Source organism: Macadamia integrifolia, chromosome 14, assembly GCF_013358625.1.
Source record: "Macadamia integrifolia cultivar HAES 741 chromosome 14, SCU_Mint_v3, whole genome shotgun sequence".
Classification (NCBI taxonomy): Eukaryota; Viridiplantae; Streptophyta; class Magnoliopsida; order Proteales; family Proteaceae; genus Macadamia; species Macadamia integrifolia.
In genome coordinates, this window is record NC_056570.1 from 1,769,260 (window position 1) to 1,789,892 (window position 20,633).

At 37.7% G+C, this 20,633-nt stretch overlaps 3 protein-coding genes across 8 annotated transcripts in view; all 3 read left to right on the forward strand.

Annotated features, from left to right (window-relative positions):
- LOC122060941 (calcineurin B-like protein 7) overlaps positions 1 to 7,064 on the forward strand; it is a 12,619-nt gene extending 5,555 nt beyond the window's left edge. For all 3 annotated transcript variants that reach the window (XM_042624055.1, XM_042624054.1, XM_042624053.1), the window contains 7 exons: positions 2,171 to 2,253; positions 2,388 to 2,447; positions 4,428 to 4,536; positions 4,764 to 4,816; positions 4,998 to 5,078; positions 5,172 to 5,284; positions 6,400 to 7,064. In XM_042624055.1, the coding sequence (XP_042479989.1) occupies positions 2,171 to 2,253; positions 2,388 to 2,447; positions 4,428 to 4,536; positions 4,764 to 4,816; positions 4,998 to 5,078; positions 5,172 to 5,284; positions 6,400 to 6,499 (599 nt within the window). In that variant the 3' untranslated portion in view covers positions 6,500 to 7,064. The remainder of the gene's footprint in view (positions 1 to 2,170; positions 2,254 to 2,387; positions 2,448 to 4,427; positions 4,537 to 4,763; positions 4,817 to 4,997; positions 5,079 to 5,171; positions 5,285 to 6,399) is intronic.
- A 1,473-nt stretch (positions 7,065 to 8,537) lies between these two features.
- Positions 8,538 to 11,314, forward strand: LOC122061976 (calcineurin B-like protein 7). 3 transcript variants are annotated; one of them, XM_042625579.1, is made up of 8 exons: positions 8,538 to 8,691; positions 8,830 to 8,912; positions 9,084 to 9,143; positions 9,278 to 9,386; positions 9,509 to 9,561; positions 10,482 to 10,562; positions 10,653 to 10,765; positions 11,007 to 11,314. In XM_042625579.1, exons 1-8 carry the CDS (start codon positions 8,625 to 8,627, stop codon positions 11,158 to 11,160), a joined length of 720 nt encoding a protein of 239 aa, XP_042481513.1. In that variant the 5' UTR covers positions 8,538 to 8,624; the 3' UTR covers positions 11,161 to 11,314. The 3 variants fall into 3 exon arrangements, with proteins under 3 accessions (XP_042481513.1, XP_042481514.1, XP_042481515.1); XM_042625580.1 differs by having other exon boundaries at positions 10,662 to 10,765; XM_042625581.1 differs by having other exon boundaries at positions 8,642 to 8,691; positions 9,061 to 9,143.
- Positions 11,315 to 13,986: 2,672 nt separating this feature from the next.
- On the forward strand, positions 13,987 to 20,633 carry LOC122061840 (dipeptidyl aminopeptidase 4). Of its 2 annotated transcripts, none has more exons than XM_042625334.1 (6): positions 13,987 to 14,332; positions 14,424 to 14,885; positions 16,868 to 17,062; positions 17,987 to 18,016; positions 18,129 to 19,235; positions 19,862 to 20,633. In XM_042625334.1, exons 2-6 carry the CDS (start codon positions 14,439 to 14,441, stop codon positions 20,411 to 20,413), a joined length of 2,331 nt encoding a protein of 776 aa, XP_042481268.1. In that variant the 5' UTR covers positions 13,987 to 14,332; positions 14,424 to 14,438; the 3' UTR covers positions 20,414 to 20,633. The 2 variants fall into 2 exon arrangements, with proteins under 2 accessions (XP_042481268.1, XP_042481269.1); XM_042625335.1 differs by having other exon boundaries at positions 13,995 to 14,139.

Genomic DNA, 20,633 nt, shown 5'->3' on the forward strand with positions numbered 1-20,633 from the left:
TGGACAGAATCCTGGAGAGGGTGTGTTGACCAAGATTTTGGAGGAAGAAAAAAGAGGTTGGTGGAGGTGGTTAAGGAAAGGACTCGATTTTTATTTTTTTTTTTTCCTTTTGCTGTTCTCAGTCTTGGCAACAACCAGAACTGAGAAGGGGAAGAAGATAGGGAAAAAGGAAAGGATCCTTCGGCTTTGATCCAATTGATGGAGGGCCAATAGGGGTAGGGAAAAAATCCCTGAGAGGAGTCTCAGAGTTGTAGGGAAGAGGGAGAAATTGCACTAAGAAGAGGGGGGGGGGAAGGGAATCACTCACACGCTCGCAGGCTTCTCAAACTTAATTCATCTTTTCAATCTGTCTAATAACTTGGATTACATACCCTTATATAATAACTGAAAATTAAAACTTGTCTAATAAAATCTAAAACTGAAATTAGCAACTTCTAATTACTTCCTAAATTCTAACTAATGAAATTAGAAACAAAATAAACTCAAACTGGTAACTCCCTAATTGACTATTAACTACTTAAATTAAAAGATTGCAAATAATCTTGAAATAAAATAAAATCCTAAAGATCCTAATGAATCCAAAAATCCAATCGGACCCAGTTCTTTTCGATTGAGATTGCTTGAAGGGTCAACCCGGTTCAATAGCATCGATTCTACATTAAGATATTTCCCTCTCTTTTAAGTGCTAAAGTTGCTCCTAAAATTACAAGAATGCCCCTACTTTTTTGAAGACTGGTTTAATTGTCAATTATGGGCACATAAGCGATCCGATTCTAACTTTTTGGAACCTGGATCCGATTCCGACACAAGTTTGATCATGGATTCTTTTGTGTTCAAATTTCGAGTGCAGTTGCCTAATGGAAAGCCTGGTAAATTGTTAATTGATGAGCAACTAAGTGACAATTTTGTCTCCAGATATGTGGTGGATGTGTTGTTAGAGACAAGTCAGATTATTTTTTAGTCGGAGGATAATGTATTTGTTGAATTTTCTGTTCCTCTTTATTATAATGGTGCTTTTTGTGAAGTATTTGACTCTCCTCAGCGCATCATTAAATTGGGTCGAGGCTGGTTGCTGCAACGGGACAGTTTTCTTGATCGTGACAACAATGTGCGCACCCTCTAGGCTTACCACATGCATAAAAAATTTGATCTTCATGGATTGGTTAAGTCAAAGAAAGTGATACCCCCAGTACAACCACAAGTTGAACCAGAGGCATCAACACAAGTGGAAGACCGTCCTATTGTGGAACAGGTGATGACAACAGAAAGAGAAGATTGTGGATCAAGTAATGAAGGACATCAATGCAGTGCCAGTTGTTCACCATCATGAATTCATTCTTCCCAATGATTTTCTGGACTTGAATGCACTTCCAAAGCTTCACATCATGGATTTTGTTCGCGATGCAGACGACGAGCAATTCACCCCCGCTCATGAGTTTTTATTGTTGTCATTCTTTAATTCTCAACATCGGGGGAGTTGATGCAGATTTGAGGCAAAACCGGGTTGACTCCTCAGGAAATCTTAGCTGAGACGAACCGGATTTGATTTGATTTTTGGGATCAATAGAATATTTTAGGATTTACTTTATTTAGGAAATTTTGAGTTATTTTATTTGGGAAGATATGTAACATTTTATTTTGGGTAGTTGTTAGTCCATTAGGGAGTTACCACTTTAAGTTTTATTCTGTTTCTAATTTTATTAGTTAGTTTTACCAAAAAAAGAATAATTTTATTAGTTAGAACTTAGGAAGTAATTAGGAGTTGCTAATTTAATTAGATTTTAATTAGGCAAGTTTGAATTTTCAGTTTCTTATATAAAGGCATATAACCGATGGGTATTTGTATGTTGAATGATGACTTAATTTTGGTTGAACCTTGTGTTTTTTTTGGTCGTGTGAACTTCTTCCTCCCCTCCCCTTTGTGTTATTCTTCCCTTCTTCCCTTCTTCCCTTCTTCCCTCAGGCCCTCCATCACTAGATGTCCTTAAAGTTTTCAGGAGATAGCAGTCTAAATGGCTTTGTAGAATACAAATCTAGAGTGCAGATTGTCATGTATTATGTTAATTATTTTCAAAAATTTCATTTTCCAACTTTTTGAAATCTACATTCAATTCGATTTTGTATGTTTATTAGACTTGGATATTTGAAACATTTTTTTCCTCATTGATAGTTACTGTGAGTGAAGTGGAGGCTTTATATGAGCTATTCAAGAAAATTAGTGGTTCAATAATCATTGATGGGCTTATCCACAAGGTAATCTCACGAAGGTCTAAATTCCTAATTTTCTTATTGTTACCCACTACAGGTCAGTTTTGGTGAATTGCTGGGTTTTTTTTAATGCACTTCTTGCGGTGATGACTAATTTTTTTTCAACCTTACATATACAGGAAGAATTCCAGCTTGCTCTCTTTAGAAACAGTACCAAGCAGAATCTATTCGCAGACAGGGTGAGTACAGCTAGCCCATTTGCTTTCCACACTTATGATTTCTTAGGCTCCATTTGTTTCACTATAAAATATTTATCTGGAAAATCATTATTTTTTATGATACTTATTTTATATCTTAATGTAGCTGAAATGAGGATGATAAGATGGATGAGTGGTAAAACCTCTTACGTCTAATGTTAGCTCCGCAGGGAGGAGGGGATTTTGGGTTGGTGATCTCATCTGCACTCTTAAAACAAAAAATTGGAGCTAATTTAATAGTATCACTGATTCATGATAAGTTGAGATAAATTCATTTGAGATGGCATGGATATGTGCAACAGGGACCTTTGAATGCATTAATAAGGACGGGTGATATGATTCATATGGATAAGCTAAAAGAGCCAAGGGCAGGCCTAAAATGACCCTAGGAGAAGTGGTGAGGAAAAACATGCATAGCTTAGGACCAGTAACAAATATATCGTTGAACATAGTTGATTTGCAAAAAGAGGATTTATGTAGCCAACCTCATTTAGTTGGGATAAGGCTGAGTTGAGTCGAGAATTGTATTTCATATATTTTCTGCCATTTGTTTTTGTTTATGGCTTCATCCTTTCTTTTTTTTTTTGGACTTGACAAGAAAGCAGATTTGGGCATGATTGACAGATTTAGTGAGGGAAAAAAATTCAAACATATGATGGGGGTGGAGTCCTCCATGGATGCCAATTGTATTCATTGTCAAGATACCACCACTGAGTTCAGAAAACATCCAAATCGAAATGGAAGCGGTTTTCCAACTTTTTTGTACTGCATTACAGTCAAATATTCTCTTTCTTAATCCTTATACAACTTTGTATTAGTTTTTAACAAATCCTATAAATCATAAAATATTTGATGTTGAAACAAACAGAGGTTTGTGGTTAATTTTGTTTATATACTGCAAATATGAATCAGCTGTCATGGAAAATTCCACTGCATTTGGAGCTTTGATTCAACTTGGGTGCCTGCTAATGAGGGGTTAATTTTTGGTGTCAAACTTGGATCAATTTAATGCCCATCCCTCAGCTCAACTTGGCAATATCCCTTCTAGGAACAGCAAAGGGATATGTTGTAAACTCTGAGAGATACAGAGCATGGGTGGATTAAGATATGGCAACCTGCAGTGGGTTTTGTTGCTGTTGGTGTCTATGCTCTGAACACAGGGGTTGTCATACCCAAGATGCCTATTGTACGATGACTGTTTTGACCTCCTTAAATGAACAAGATGGCTATCTTTAAGTATTTTGAAATTGGAGATGGAACTACAAATCTTCAATTTTTGGAAACTATCCTTCCCTTTTCCCTCACCGTCTCAGCTAGGGTTTATTGGGTATGAGGCATCCTCCACTCATTGCTGCACCTGTAGCTAAACGTGGTTGGACCATGCTGAGTTGTGTGTTTTGTAATTTATATAATTTTTGGTTTTTTTAATTTTCAAAATTGAAATGGGTTCAGGGGGTTGGATTTGGGTTTGTAGGAACTAATATAAGGTGGGAGTACAATTGTAAACCTGTCCTGTTACCATTTCTTATTTCTTCTGATACCAATATGATGGTTGAAAACTGACACAACATATACCAGAACCCTTCTGTATCAGGAATTATGAGTTATGTTACCATCCTGAGTACATGGGGTGTTCGGTACTTTGGCAGAACCAGTATTCTAACGCAAAGAGTTATTTCTCTGCTCATTTTCATCCAGAGATGTCATAGACAGAGACTCCAGATGATTCATGCAGCAAATAAATATTCTATAGTCCACTTTGTTAGGTGTATAATAAGTATTTGATCCCCATACATTCTCTAAATTTATGAAACAACTTTGTCTGTTATCCTGTTGTACTCTTTTCACAATACTGGATGTAGAGCATGAAAGGGTGTCCTAGTTGTTCTTATGGGAAGACTGCAATGCACCATCATGGTTTTCCTTTTCTATGTTTGCACTAATCATGGCATTCTCTTGCAGATATTCGATTTGTTTGATGTCAAGCGCAATGGGGTTATTGAGTTTGGAGAATTTGTTCGGTCGTTAGGTGTATTCCACCCAAATGCTCCTGAGGCAGACAAAATAGCTTGTAAGAAAATACTTTGCAAATTACATAAAATACTCATATATATATATATAATATTGGGTTGGGTTGGGTTGGGTTGGGTTGGGGGGGGTGGGTGGTTGGGGTTTTTCTTAGTGTATGGTAACTCCAGTACTTCTAAGGTTATCCATTCCTTAAGATCATTATTCCATGTTAGTTGATTTAATTGCCAACATTTTTAGCTAACGCACTTGTGTACACTTTTGTGACAGTCGCATTCAGATTGTACGATCTAAGGTGCACTGGCTACATTGAGCATGAGGAGGTAAATTATCATTTTTTATCCTTTTTAGTATCTGTTGCCAATGAAAACATATTTGTTTCAATTTTTAGATGAATTTTGTATGAATTTTTATACCTATATTGTATTTATGCTCATAAATACTTAATAGTCCAAATGCATTAATCTGAGTATGTACCATTCTTCTGTTTTTATGATGTGGCAGCTTAAAGAGATGGTGTTAGCTCTTTTAAATGAGTCCAATCTGACTCTTTCAGTTGATGTCGTTGAAACAATTGTAGATAAGGTAACCAGTGCTTTTGATTAACTTCACTCTATGTGCTTTTGATTTATCTGATCCATCAAATATATCTGTTCATTTTCCTTCTCCCTCTTCCAGACATTCAGTGACGCTGATTCAAAAGGTGATGGGAGGATTGATTCAGAAGAGTGGAAGGAATTTGTAGCACGGAATCCGGCTTTATTAAAGAATATGACTCTTCCATACTTAAAGTAGGTTACAAGTCCTATCATTCGTATAGTTTCTGCACTGGTTTGGTGCACATGCTAGATTTTCCTTTGGTCTTATTTCTATGACAAAGCTGTCTACCTACACTCGTTCCCATATGCATGACCAACAGGTTTATTGCTATATGCTAAATGAGTTGGCTGTCTTGTTCCATATTTTCCTGTCACTTTTCAACCACGTGAACTGATGATTTGGCACGCTGACCATTGGATAGATTTGAGACCCCCTTGATAAGCTACCTGCCAAATATGGTGGCCTTTCTCAACGATATGACCCACCATGCATGAGTTTTCCCCTGAATTTGTGAATGTTACTGTTCAATTCGTGTTGAGCTGTCACTTCCTAGGATTTTCAAGCTTTATTTTGAGGGTGTAACTCCGCTTGGTAAGGTTGCTTCATTGTGAACTAGTGGTCGCAGGTTCGAGTCCAGAAACAGCCTCTCTGTGAAGCGAGGGTACGCCCTCATGATCACACATGGGAATATCCTAGTTGTCCGACATGTTGACCATTGAAAAATGATGGTGTAGAGAACCTGTCCATTGAATTTGGGCCCAATCTGAACTGTCATGTGGCAATGATTAAGTTCGTGATGGAATGGGCTCCGAGTATGGGCATGCTGGAACCCTGCTCTCACATTTGAATACACAACTTGTTCATCAACATGACAGATTGTTGATAAAATACAGCAATGAATTATTTTTTCAAGTCTGTAAGTGAGAATATCAACCTATGCTATCAGATGCCTATGTAAAACCAGAGTAAATGGTTTCATTCCACAGTGTTGTGAAACCCATTTGTGTAGCTTTGCGGCTGTTTCAACCACCTCTTTCCTTATGGAAGTTCTGGTGATAGCTTTTTGTACAGCCATGGTTGTCATGGTTGGATCCTTTCTGTGGGTAAACTAAGGGAAATTAAAGGTAGCTGGCAAAAGGGCTTTTGAAGCACAGAAGCTCTGATGACCACCTAATTGATGCTCTTGATCAACAAATTGTGGTTTCAATGTAATTCAGGACATAGAACACTTTTAACCAAGTCATGCATTTATTTATACTTATGCGCATATTTATGTGTTATTTTTCTTTTTGGATGGCATCTTCAGGGATATAACTCTAGCATTTCCCAGCTTCGTGGTGTACTCCAAAGCAGAAGATTCTGAAATTGTAACCGAAACATGCAAGATGGCTTCAATCGCTTTGTGAGATGGAGGTTCCCTTGAGCATCATAATGGAAGAAATTATTACTCTTTATGGTTCCATCTCCGATTGGGCTCCTGTGGACTTGCAGCGGATGGAAACAAGAGAGCTTTTGAAAGAAACCATCAATGAAAGACAGCAAAGCAAGGTTGTCCAACTGGGTGTTTCACCACCACCACCACCTCCTTCTATACAGTGTTATCACCAGCTCTTGACACAGGAGGTTCTACAAGATGATGCCGGAACAAATCAAAAGCTTTAGATTTGCCGTTTTGTTCTAGAATCATTTATTTTCCTTACTTTAATTCCAGGTCCGTGTTTTTTTATTCTCAGAGACGACACCGAAACCGACTGGTTCTGGAAGTTGTGATTTGTGAAAGCTCAATGTTAGAGATGGATCATCCATTGAAAAGGATTAAGACTGATGGCCATCTTTCCAAGTCTTCTGAGACTTCTTTTTTTTATTTTTTGGGTGGGGAAGGGGGGATTTGGAGGAACAAATGCATGCTCTGTGTTTTTCCCATTTTCAGAAACTTGGGCAATAAATGGGTCATCCATTGAAAAGGATTAATACTTTTTTTTCGCCTGTGGAGAAAGAAGAATTCCTCATCATGGTTCAAATAAGTGGAATTGGCAACAGGATCAACCTCAGCCAATTTCTGTTTCAGTCAGAAATGATTGAAATCAGCCAAAATCAGCCTAAACCATAATATAGTAACCCTTCCTAGATCGGTCGATTCAGATAAAAAAAAAATATTTAAGATCGAACTCGGCCAATTCAAAATCGATTAATTAGAACAATGGATTAAATTCTTATGTCAACATTATCTTCCACACCTCATATTATACAAAGACTGGGTCGGTGCTTAAAGGGCTAAAAGCCAAGAACAGAATCTCAATAGAACAAATTCTTTCTGAACACTCCCAAAATAGTACTAGGATGCCATTTTAGTGACTCACGAAAGCTTTGATGTTAAATAAGGAATTGGTGCTCTTAAAAGGCTTAAAACTAACTGTAAAATGGAACAAATTCCTCCCAGCACTCCCAAAAATCCTTCAAGAATTCTGCCATGAATAAAAGCCACTTGGAAATTAGGAAGTCCTTTTGTCAATCTATTCCTTTGCAAATTTTCTGCTACACAGAAACAAAAGCACCAGATTCCAAGTCCAAATAAATTTGCACCACAATCACTTAAGGTTCCAATTGGATTAGACGTTATAACAGCATTGGATCAGGCATAGTCAATACCGGTACCTCTTCAACCGGATAATGGTGGAACGGTTCTTAATATAGGTAAATTTGTTCAAGAATTATGGCCTGATACAGCCAATAATGTCGATATTGGTATTGGCTGAAACCAATACGGATCCCAATACTGATATTTATAACCATGCTGGAAAATGGCCACATTATTCATAGCCAAAGTTTTTGAAGGGCTGGATGATGATCAGAGTTCAAAGCACAATAAAAAATCCATCTAATCAATAGATTGGAAGTTCAAAGGAAGAGCTTTCCATAGATATTGTGTTTGGTGGAAATCTGATTCTCTATTTGAAATACCAGCTTAATTCCATCAGAGGATAAGGAGGTGATGGTTGTAGTGGGTGGTATGAGTAAAGTTGAAAATATTCAAAAAGGTAACCCCAAATATAATTAAAAAAAAAAAAAAAAAAGGTTATCCTTAAGCTGAAATTTACCCAAAAAAGAAGAAAAAAAGGTTAGAAAAGGTTAAAAATCCTATTTTTTTAAAACCTAAATAAGGGCCTTCTTCAAGGGCAAGGCATGATCTTTGATGTGAATCAGTTAAGAGTGATGATATAAGGTAATGCCTTTTTGAGTTACTCTTTTCAACTGGATTTTTTTTTTTTTTTTAACTGACTCTTTGTGAAATTCACAAGGGCTCTCATTTAGAATGTGACTGTGTGACCCACCCATTGGAATTCTGAAAATGCCCCCATAGCATTCCTCAAAATGTACTAAAATTCCTCAAAAAGTACTAAAACCTAGCTGTCCTTTCTTTTCTTTTCATTCAAAACCTTTTGTTGGAAGATCATTGATCCTTCTCTACTTAAAGGGACACAAAGTTAAGAATGAAGGACAAACCACATAGTTCCTGTCCAAGTTTCCTTGATGGGCTGTGTCTGGGTGAAAAGGTCTGGATACAAGGACCCCCAAGCACTTGCAGCTCAAACATGTTGTAAGCCTCATTTTCATTTCATCTAGTTATTATAATCAAGCTTGGATTTTTTTTTCTTTTTCTGGGAACTACGAAATATTCACTCAATTTCAAAGATCTTCATAACTTTTTTTTTTCCTGGGTTTGTCTTGCTTGCAGTTAGTGTGGAGGAAGTCAAAACTTTATATGAGTTATTCAGGAAACTAAGCAGTTCCTTAATTGATGATGGGTTCATAAGCAAAGTAATATTCAAATCTTTTCTTCCCTGCTGATGAGTAGAGATGAAAACAAAAAGAGGATTCATTATCTCACTTTATTGTCTTGTCTACCCAGATTGTCTTTTCTTTGAACTGATTTAATGCTTACAAGTTGACAAAGGTATTTTCACAGTGAACTTAGTTATGGGTTTGCAGGAAGAGTTTCAATTGGGGCTATTCAGGAACAGCAAGAAGCAAAGCCTTTTTGCAGACAGGGTGAGTCCCTGCATTTGAAATTCATTATTAAATCTGTGACATGTTAATTGGAAAAGGAATGCTGATCACTGGCAAGAACTTCTTATTCTCTTAGTTTTGACTGTTCCATGACACATTTGTTTCTATGTTAATAGATTTTTTATTTGTTTGACTACAAACATGATGGGGTGATAGAATTTGAAGAGTTTGTTCGATCTTTGAGTGTCTTCCATCCAAATTCATCCCAAACAGACAAAGTTGCATGTAGGAAAATCTTATCACTTCCAAATATTTATTTACTATTCATGCATTGCTTAAGTGAGAATCCACGGATATATAAAACTCCGAAATTATCTTTCATATAATTGTACTGTTCGATTTTGCAGTTGCATTTCAATTGTATGACATATCGCAAACAGGGTTCATACAACGTACAGAGGTAAAGATCGACACTTATATAACACTAAATCATATTTTTCTTAATGCAGCTTATGATGGCCAAAGTAGCTCAAAAAAAATACAATGTTTGTGCTAATCCTATACTATTGGAAACAGGGGATGACCACATGAAAATCAGAGAAAAGGAAAGCACTTATCAATTATGCATGTCAGTGGGACAATTTAATGTGATCAGATTCTATTTTCAGCTTAATGCTTAAGAGCAGTCCTAGCTCATAAGATACAGAGCACAAATATGACTAGAGTGACTCTGTTGACTTAGATTAATCATACTATTTGAATTGTACCCCTTGGACTTGGTTAAGATCACTGGTTGCTCCCAACTAGCTTATATGCACAAGTTTGGCCATCTTGGCATATCTTCAAGACTAAGCAGAGTAATAGTCACTCATTCCTAAGTATTTGCTTCTTAAGAAGAAAATTCGATGTTTTTAGCTTAGGCCTAGTATCAAGAATGACCTCGAATAGAGCTTATTGGAGGGCAAGGATCCAAGTAACCGGCCTCATTTAGTTGGGATATGGCTGAGTTGTTGTTGTTGTTGTCAAAGGATAAGACCTTTTCCCAGTATGAGTAACCTAATACATCCAAGGGGTCAATTTAACTGCGATTCCTCTGGATAAAAAGGTGTAGATGGGTTTTAGCCACATATCAGCAACTTAGTCTAACTGGGTCTCTGATTAACATGTCCATGGCCTTGCAAAATTTACACTCCCAGATAGAAAAAAAATAGAACTTGAATTTCAGACTAAGACTCAGGTCTGAAGACTGAATTTTCATGGAATCCTGTGAAATATATTTTATGTTAGTTCTTCAGCACTATCATAGGAGACAAGCTTAGTTGAGTATGTAGAAATAAGGCTAACAGGCATGCTTGTTCTTTTGAACTTCCATGGTTGAAGGTCAAGGAGATGGTCATGGCACTTCTAGAGGAGTCTAACTTATTCCTATCAGATGACATAATTGAAGCTATTATTGATAAGGTAAGGACTACTTGTTGGTATGATGTTTACTAGTTTATCAAATAATGTGATCATCAAATGGTTAATTATAAATCCTCTGCATTTTTAAAGACGTTTCAGGAAGCGGATTCAAAAGGCGACGGAAAGATTGATCTGGAAGAATGGAAGGAACTTGTGGCTCGGAACCCATCCTTACTACAGAATATGACCATCCCATATTTGAAGTGACTTTCTGTTCTTGTTTCCATATTTCTGTTATTGATTCTTTATTCACAGAAAAAAATTGTATAGTTAAGGCTTCTTGTCTCTTGTTATATTATATGAATCCTTAATCATGCCATTTCTAAACTCTAAACCCTAAACCCTAAACGCTCCAAGGATTTTGGAGGGTTTCGGGTTCATGTGATATTCTTATGGTTTTCTTTTGTAGTCATACAATGACAGTTTGAAATTCCATTTTTGCAGGGATATCAAAATAGCATTTCCTAGCTTCACAATGAAATCAGAAGTCGAAGATGAAACCCCCATAATTTCCCTTCACAAACTTGAAAAACTGAACAGTAGTCCATCCAAGTTTAAACTAAACAAACTCAATAGGCATCCTCAGCTAGGTCACTAAGGTGATGAAGGAGCACAGATACTAAAAGTCCCTCATAGCATTTATGTTTGTTGCTAAGATATGTAAATCAGAAGCAGAGTTTAAGTTACTAGCTGGTCCTTGCTATAAAGAAATGTTCAAAATGAAATAGAATGGAATTGAGATTTCAACTAAAGATTGCCTGTCTGTCTCTGGCACTCTGCCTCTACCAAGCCTTGAACTTTGTCCTCATTGTTGCAAACTTACAAAGAAGAAAGTTCTGTGGATGTGTTTTCAACCATGACACCATTATTTGACAACAAGAATGATGTATCATCTCAACAACCTATTCCTGCCACTACATCATATTACTTGATAATGATATCAGCTGGAACAACCTAAGGGGGTTAGCAAATGACTTTCGCCTCAGAAAGCGTGTGGTTCTGAGTTGACTCCTCTTACCTCATTGGGGCCACTCACACGGGGTGTTTAGTACTCTTCACTCATTTTAGTGAAAGTTGAATGGTTCTCATTCAACATCAGTATGACCCAGTCCATGCGGTTGTGGGGTCAATATAGGCCCGTGAGACTAATCAGGCCGAAGGCCTGGATACCTATCGTTAGGAAAAAAAAAGAAAAATGCTAAAACTCTTTATGAATTATTATTACAAATCTATAAGGATCAGCTATTTTTATGTGGTTAGAAGGGTTTTTAATTTGGTGGGGGTGTTGATGGAGCTGGTGGTGTACTTTTATAAATTTCTGATACATATGGTATATAGAGTTGGGCCGGGCTTAGTTCAATGCCTCAACCCAAGTCCAGCCCAGCCTCGGGCTTCAAAATCCAAGCCCAGACCTGCCCTGCTTGGGCTCAAGGCAGGCTCAGGTGGGGTCAGTCTGGCTGAACCATTTTGACACCCCTACCTTCATCATATAGAGGAGGGAGGAGGTAATTATTATGGTAAGACTCCCTGGTGAAGAGCTCCCTCTGGATGCATGAAATTTTCTACTATCTGATACATATTTCACATCTAATTGGTTACTCCAATCTTTAAAACCATCTAAACCCTAAATTGTCTCATGACCCATAAAAAAATGATCATTTGTATGAGAAAATCCTGATCAGGCTGATTCTAGATCAAATCATCCAATGGTTAAAATCTTAAGACTGTTTAGTATGCATTTTGAATCGAGGAAATAGAGAAAAATCAGATTTCAGAATGCATTTCAAAACTAAAACCTATTTCAAAAATACATAGCAAACACAACCCAAGTTTCTCTACTAATCCACAATGGGTACAGTCCCTTTCATTTCCTTAAGAGGTCATATGAACCCCCACCAACCCCCACCGCCAACCCCCACCGCCCCACCCCACCCTCAAAAAAAAAAAAAAAAGTGGAAAAGAGTGAAATTTGGGAAGAAAAGGATTAGATTCCTCTTAAGCTTGGCGAAGTTTTAGGGTCCTTGTTTTCTCTTCCACCTGTCATCTTAGGTCTCTTTCAAAAGGAGGGGAGGATGATCCAACATGTGTCTCTTAAAGAATGAGTACACCTGCACCACCTTTGGATCAAAATGGATTTTCTTAATCGAAAAGTAGATTTTATGATTTTAAATTGACCAATACGGATTTATATATCTAAACTATACTCTATACCATGATGTAAAACCTTGCTTCAATCTTAAAGGTCCTTTATTCATATGTTAAATTTCAATCAATATAAAATATGCCAAATAGTAAAATATACTCTTAAAAAGAAATCTAAGAGTGAAAAAAACATTTTGAGGGGATGGGAGAGAAAGTTGTTAAGTTGTTCGGGTGGAGTAGTGAATGTCATCATTAATTCTCGTTTTTTTACTAACTCCTCCCTTTTTTTTACCTATTCAAGTTATATTTTCTAATTCCAATCGGAGGGTCAAATACAATGGACTATAATGGGAATGATATATGCTTAGATTATAATAGGAAATTACTAAAAAAAAAAAAATTGGGGTGATAAATAATAATTCATTTTTTTTAAATACTTTTATATAAATACTGAAATCAAAACAGACCAAAATCAATAGCAATTCGATAATACCCTAATAAGAAGAAATCGATAAAAATTTAGACTGAACCAACGCAAAACCCAACTTTTAATGGTTTGATTTCAATTTGACCCATTATTAGAACAAAATCAATTCAATTTAGCCGATATTAAACCAAATTGGTCAATTAACATCTTTAGTGCTAAAGCCAGACTACATAAGAGTACTATTTCTTCGAGTATCAGTGCTTAATGTTGGATATGCCGTTAACATTCTATAAACTAAGGACTTGTACCAATCACACGACTAGACATAAGAGAGCAATATGATCTTTTTCCGATGGAAAAAAACGAGAGGTTAACACATGCTGGACACCTTGGCGGTGGACCCAGCCTTTTCCCAATGTAGGGTTAAGATGGATCATTTTTTTGCTGGTAGAAAGTTAGGATGGATATCAAGTTCTTAACGATAGATTCTATATGACACGTGTATCGATACGGAGTAGTGACAGGTGACAATCAGCTTTACGCTCGTGACGTTAAGGATTCCCACTCTTTATCAGTCTCCCAGGAATCGGAAGATCGTCACGATCTCGGATCTCCACCACCTTTTTTGACCCGAAACAAGCCAAGACTCGTTTTTTATGGGTTTCCCTTTTTAACTTTCTCTTAGAAACCCAAAAAAGTATGAAAATAACCGCACGGGCGACCCGGACCCACATTGGAGTCTCTAGTGCTATTTCTATCCACCCTTAAATTAGAATCTTTATCCATCCTTTCGAAGAGATTCCAATCTAACTGCAAAATCCATCTATGTAAAATGGTTTCGTGGCCTCCTCTCTTTCTTTCTCTCTCAAGAGAAGAGATCAGACTCAGAGATCATCGAAACCTCCATTAATTTGAATAGGCCTCTCTAAAACCTAAATCTTCTTCCGATCGATCCTGGAATTAAATTGAATTTCTCTTTGATTGATCGATCGAGATTCAATCTATTAGGTAGTTTTGCTTCGAAGAAATTCTAAGAATTTTCAATTTTTTTGATCTAATAGATTTCCTGAACTCCTTACAAGTGAACAATCATGGCTATAAGTTGCTGTTCTAGCCTTTCGATCACGATTCCGGTGATCGGATTTCGTGATGGTGGTCTGTTTAATCCACAATTTATTCGTCTTGGAGTTTCTTAGCAGTGGTAACTTATTGAATTGCAGTCTCGATTCAATTTTGAATCTTTGGTTTGTGATTGTTGGATCAGTAACCTAATGATTTCTTTGGCATTTCAGGTCGCTGACTCTGTAATGCAAACTCAGTACGAATTTGAGCAGAAGAAGAAGAAACTGAGACGAGCGCGATCGTTGTCTTCCGATATGCCTGTAACTGATAGCACCATCCAGCAAACCACGGATGATTGCTTCCTTTTTCCTGTAGAAGAGATTGTTCAGTATCCTCTTCCCGGATATGTTGCTCCTTCTTCTATCACCTTCAGCCCAGATGATAGCTTGATTACGTATCTTTTTAGCCCTGATAATACTCTGAATAGGAAGGTTTACGCCTTCGATCTAGAAACATGTAAGCAAGAACTTGTTTTTAGTCCTCCTGATGGAGGACTTGATGAAAGTAATATATCCCCAGAAGAGAGGCTGAGGAGAGAAAGGTTGAGAGAGCGTGGTTTGGGAGTGACACGTTACGAATGGGTGAAGTCTACCTCCATGAAGAAAACCGTTATGGTGCCTTTGCCTACTGGGGTTCGTTCTCTGATCTCATATATTATCTATCCTCCGCTCTTTCTTTTGTATAATGTCGATGTTCAGTTTTGGGCTGTGTTGCTACTTCCTGTCCATGTGTAGCTCTGCATATGCACTGATGGGATTTGTTGCATTGAAACTTCTTCAAATCGTTTTCCTATAGAATGGAACAGGATTCCATTGTAGTTGACCCCTATTAGTTGTAAAAAGCCTTGCTTGACTAGTTGCATATTGAAATATTAGGTCCTATTTTCCTTACCCATGTGCATAATATGGGCAGGGCCAGAAGCTCCTTATCATTCCCCTAATCTGGCACAAAGGTAATTATGTTTGGAAATGGCAGTTAATATTAATGGTGGACAATTAGTCAGATAAGGAGGCTACTTTGGTGACAGTTCTTCCAAAAACATTTGTTAAAATAACCTAGATTTTAGATGTGTCTTTGAATGCATATTTCAGGTTTGAATGGGATGTTTCCTTTAGATGTTATATTGAACTCTGGTATGGTGTAAAGTTCCAAGTTATATGCTACTATGATTTTCATAAATCTTTATTGGTTCACTGCCTAAACCATTGGATGGAAGAATTTCAACCTTCTTTTTCTGTAGAACTAGTCTAAATTGGTCAAAGATTAGCTGCAACTCACATTTGGGAGTTACCATACGCTAGAATGCTAGATGTTCGATCTGCCATGATTTGTTTGGACAAGTGGATTGGTTTTGATTCAAGGAAATTGGGCGACTGCTGAGACATGCCTCCTTAGGGAAGAGCCTGACAATGTTGTTTGAAGGAGCAATCTCAACCCAGAAAGTAAGCATGACAGATTGTACAGGAGTTATTCAAATTAACTTGGCACACAGTTTGTTGTGGGACTTTTATTTTATTGGGAAATACTTTGAAAACAGAAGTTATCTGGCTTTCCATGAGATAGAAAAAACATGTGGAAAATATGCAAGGGAAAGCTGAGCAAAGTCTGGAAGTTGGCTGGGGGATGGCTGGTGAATGCTTAAAGGAAAGTCTGGAAATTGTTGAGAAATCTCTGCGACAGGTTTTCCAATGGAGTTACTGTTCTTGTTTTGCAATGTCTTTTCGTTCCTATTTGTTGGCTTGTTCTAACCGTTTCTATTTTCTATATGCACTCACTCAGTCTCCATTACTAGTGAAAATTTCAGGGCAGTTTCCCTCTTCTTCTTTTTTTTTTTTTGGAGGTGAGGGTGTGGGTGGGGTGGGGTGGGTGTTCTCTGCACTCTGATTCATAATTATTTTTGGCAGTTAGAAATAATACAAGATCCCTAGAAATACCATATCTTATCATCTATAAGTGATAATTTTTGCGCAAATCTCTCTATCTATATAGTCTGAACTTGTCCTGTGCATATTTCTCTTGTCCTGTAATTTACTCTGCGCCATTGTCTGTTGGACATGTTGTTCATACGTATGTCTGTCTTATTAGATCTTTCACCTAAAAAGGGATTTTCTGTTCAGTCATATCTGGCATCGCATGTTGTGCAATGTCGTGTTCCCTTGGTGGGACTGTGGGAGTGTTCAAGTATCAGAGATGGGGACATGGGACAAGTGTTTATTTCTTCATCTAATTTTATGTCCTACAAGTTGAAGAGTTCAGTTCACTAATTTATTTAATTGTTATGGCTGTGGAATAAGAATATTGTCTTTCCTTCCTAAGTATACCGTTTGAAACTTCAAACTTCTTGTCTTTACAGAAAGTTTGTCTGTGATTCAAAATAAAATTTATGTTGTTCACTCTTTTTTTGGGAGTCATTTAATACTTTGTTGTTTTAATCTGGAAATTTCTATAGGCAAAAAAAAAAATGGAACCATTGACATTTATTTGTTGCTGTTCTTCTACATTAGAATGCCACTTTATATATAAAAAAAAAATAACAGCTGTCATCTGTTGACAATGGCTGTCCACTTACGAATCCCTCAATTTTAATGTGGGTTTTTTTCCTCTCTATCTACAGATCTATTTCCAGGATCTATCTTGTCATAAGCCAGAGCTTAAGCTTTCGAGCGGATCATGCTCCCCGACGATTGATCCACATATTTCTCCAGATGGAAGTAAGCTTGCATTTGTGAGAGATGAAGAGTTGCAAGTTTTGAATTTGCTGTACGGAGAACCAAAACAATTAACATTTGGTTCCAAGGGAAATGCCTTGGTGAGTTACTTTTCCGGTGCACTGGATGCTAACCCCCCACCCCTATAAAGACCCCCCGGGAGAAGTTCTCAACACAGCTGCCACTGTTCAAGTGTTCTACATCTTCATTAATGTGGGTTTTGGTGTAAAAAGATAAGATTTAGTCCATATCTAGGATTTTTTTTACCGCTTTGTTAATTTTATTGGGTTTGGATTTATCATATCATTAATTACATCAAAATGAAGTCTAAAACATGCAAATTCAAACGTTTTGATTCAACTCAGGGCATTTTCATTTCCTTTTCTCGTTTTGTAGTTTGTCTTGGTGAAAAGAAGGTAGATTGTGATGGATGAAAGGAACAGCATTATAAAGGTGCAAATGTGCAAGCTGGGTGGCAGATGCTAAACACATGAATTATGTGCTATGCTTCCCATAGATATGGGAGCTGGTGTGAACTCTCCAGTCTCCACCAAGAGATGAACTCATTTAGGATGTTATACCTTTATTTGGTGCTGCATATAATTTGTTGTTAAGACTTTGAACTGTTAAATGATACGACGTTGTTAGTTGTTACCATGTCACCTGCTCTCTGTTTCCACAGAAAAAAAAAATTATTTATTTTATTTTGATTCTTTGAATAGTTTAGTTATTCTTGTAACCTGAGGGATGATGCATCACTTTTGTAACTATGTTGGAGTAAATCAAAAGCTCAATTAATTATCTGCATCATATGATAGGATTCCTTTGAGGAAGATCGATAATTCGCCTGCCTAAAACCTATTAAGATCATTTCCTGATTCTCATTTATACCTGCATAATATGGTTATATGGCTGTTAGGACGGTCACTCCAAGTTGGATATGGGGAATGTGGAGGGACACGGAATGTATTAAAATTCCTAAGCTTTTCTCTTGAAATCTCACAGTCATTTGCTTTTTGTTTCAGACTCATGGTCTTGCTGAATATATAGCTCAGGTCTGATTCTTTGCCATCTTTAATCTCTCTCATTTTTAGATTATTATTTTATGAGCTAAGTCTGCACTGCCGCATGAATCTCTTCTTGACTGCTTGTGCCTGTTGACTGCAGGAAGAGATGGATAGGAAAAATGGCTTCTGGTGGTCACCAGATAGCAAATGGCTTGCATTTACAGAGGTGGATTCATCTGATATACCCCTTTTTAGAATCATGCATCAAGGCAAAAGCTCTGTTGGTTCAGATGCACAGGAAGACCATGCTTATCCTTTCGCAGGAACGTCAAATGTCAAGGTTCGTCTTGGAGTGGTTCCTACATCTGGGGGTCCTGTTACTTGGATGGACCTTCTGTGTGGAGGAGAGGACGAAGCAAACATAGATGAAGAGTATCTGGCCCGAGTCAATTGGATGCCTGGAAACATTCTCACTGCTCAGGTTTTGAACAGGTCACATACAAAATTAAAGATCCTTAAGTTCGATATTAAGACAGGCCAAAGAAAGGTTATATTGGTGGAAGAGCAAGACCCATGGGTTAATCTACATGACTGCTTTACACCTCTGGACAAGGAAGTTGAAAGATTATCTGGGGGATTTATTTGGGCTAGTGATAAATCAGGGTTTAGGCATCTTTATCTTCATGACACTGATGGAGCTTGCTTGGGACCTATCACGCAGGGTGACTGGATGGTTGAGCAAATTGCTGGTGTGAATGAGGCTGCAGGGCTTGTATATTTCACTGGAACTGCCGATGGACCTCTGGAATCTAACCTATACTGCACTAGCCTGTTTCCTGATTGGAGCCAACCCTTGCAGGCCCCGCAAAGGTTGACTTGTGGAAAGGGAAGACATGTGGTTGTGCTTGATCATCAGATGCAGAGGTTTGTTGATGTTCATGATTCTCTGAACACTCCACCTAGGGTATTGCTTTGTTCATTGCACGATGGAAGCTTAATAATGCCTCTATATGAGCAGCCATCTACCGTTAGATCCAAAAGGCTTCAACTTCTGCCACCAGAGATTTTCCAGATACCAGCCAATGATGGGACCATATTATATGGGGCGTTATACAAGCCCGATGAAGAAAGATTTGGACCTCCACCATACAAAACATTGATCAGTGTGTACGGTGGGCCAACTGTTCAGCTTGTCTGTGACTCATGGATGAGTACAGTAGACATGAGAGCTCAATATTTGCGTAGCAAGGGTATCTTAGTATGTAAGGTCAGTATTTTCATACATATTCCTCAGAAACGAGTCCAGATTATCTAGATGTATGCTAATGCTGATGCTCAGAAAATGTTCCACTAATGAGTAGTGATTAATTAGTGAAACGCCCTCAACTAGCTTCTGTGCTGCAACACACATATTCTCTCAATGACATACATGGGGGATAACTATTTCTCCATTTACATGGATGATCAGCCATACTTGGTTGCCCCATTCCTTGATGAGAAAAGTTTGCATATTTCTCATTTATTATATATCTTGGGACGTAGTAGCTAGCTTCAATTCTCTTTTAAGTTGACATATTTTTCTTATTTCGCATTTATTATAGATCTTGAGACAGTAGCTAGCTTCAAGTCGCCATTAAGTTGACATATTTTTCATTATCTATTTGACATACATCGGGCATCTGATGTTTTCTACTTTCTAGTATCTTTTGGCCTGGTCATGTTTCTCATTGATGATCACGATGAAAGTATTTATGTTATCAGATAGATAGAAAATCCACCCGATATAATTAATTTAAACATTATCTCCTGAGAAAGGATACTTGTTTGACAATGCAAAGGTTCAATTTCGGTTGGATTCTTAATTTCTAACCCTATTTAATTCTGGTTTTACAGTTAGACAACAGAGGAACAGCTAGACGAGGACTGAGGTTTGAGAGTGCCCTCAAGTATAACATCGGCCGTATTGATTCCGAAGATCAGGTCACAGGGGCTGAATGGCTCATACGAGAGGGGCTAGCGGAAGCTGGACGGATTGGGTTATATGGGTGGAGTTACGGAGGGTACCTTTCAGCTATGGCCATGGCTAGGTTTCCAGACACTTTCAGGTGTGCGGTGTCAGGTGCTCCTGTTACAGCTTGGGATGGTTACGATACTTTTTATACTGAGAAGTACATGGGATTGCCTTCTGAGAATCCTTCAGGTTACGAGTATAGCTCAGTGATGCACCATGTGCACAAGATGAGAGGGAGGTTGTTACTTGTTCATGGCATGATAGATGAAAATGTGCATTTCCGACACACGGCAAGGCTTATAAATGCATTTGTAGCAGCTGGAAAACCATATGACCTTCTAATTTTTCCAGATGAGAGACACATGCCACGCCGGTTGAGGGACCGGATTTACATGGAGGAGAGGATCTGGGAGTTTATTGAGAAGAATCTGTGAATCTTTGGTTTATACTTTGCATTATTTTTCCTTCTTATGCACACTCAAATTTATTTACCTCTGCTGCTCTTGTATGTACTATCTATCCACACAAACTAAATGGGTGCTTGTTGGGACTGGGAGGGGGAGCTGGATGTACCTCCTTCCCATCACTATCTTCCTCCTTTTGTTTTATCCTTCAAAGAAAAAAAGAAATAGAAGAAAAATTATTGACTTGGTA

Coding starts and splice junctions, on each gene's coding strand:
- LOC122061976 (XM_042625579.1), top strand. CDS start 8,625: ATGGGCTGTGTCTGGGTGAAAAGGTCTGGATACAAGGACCCCCAAGCA. Junction 8,692..8,829: donor ACTTGCAGCTCAAACATGTT/GTAAGCCTCATT, acceptor TCTTGCTTGCAG/TTAGTGTGGAGGAAGTCAAA. Junction 10,766..11,006: donor ATGACCATCCCATATTTGAA/GTGACTTTCTGT, acceptor CCATTTTTGCAG/GGATATCAAAATAGCATTTC.
- LOC122061840 (XM_042625334.1), top strand. CDS start 14,439: ATGCAAACTCAGTACGAATTTGAGCAGAAGAAGAAGAAACTGAGACGA. Junction 17,063..17,986: donor GTTCCAAGGGAAATGCCTTG/GTGAGTTACTTT, acceptor TTTTTGTTTCAG/ACTCATGGTCTTGCTGAATA. Junction 19,236..19,861: donor AGGGTATCTTAGTATGTAAG/GTCAGTATTTTC, acceptor CTGGTTTTACAG/TTAGACAACAGAGGAACAGC.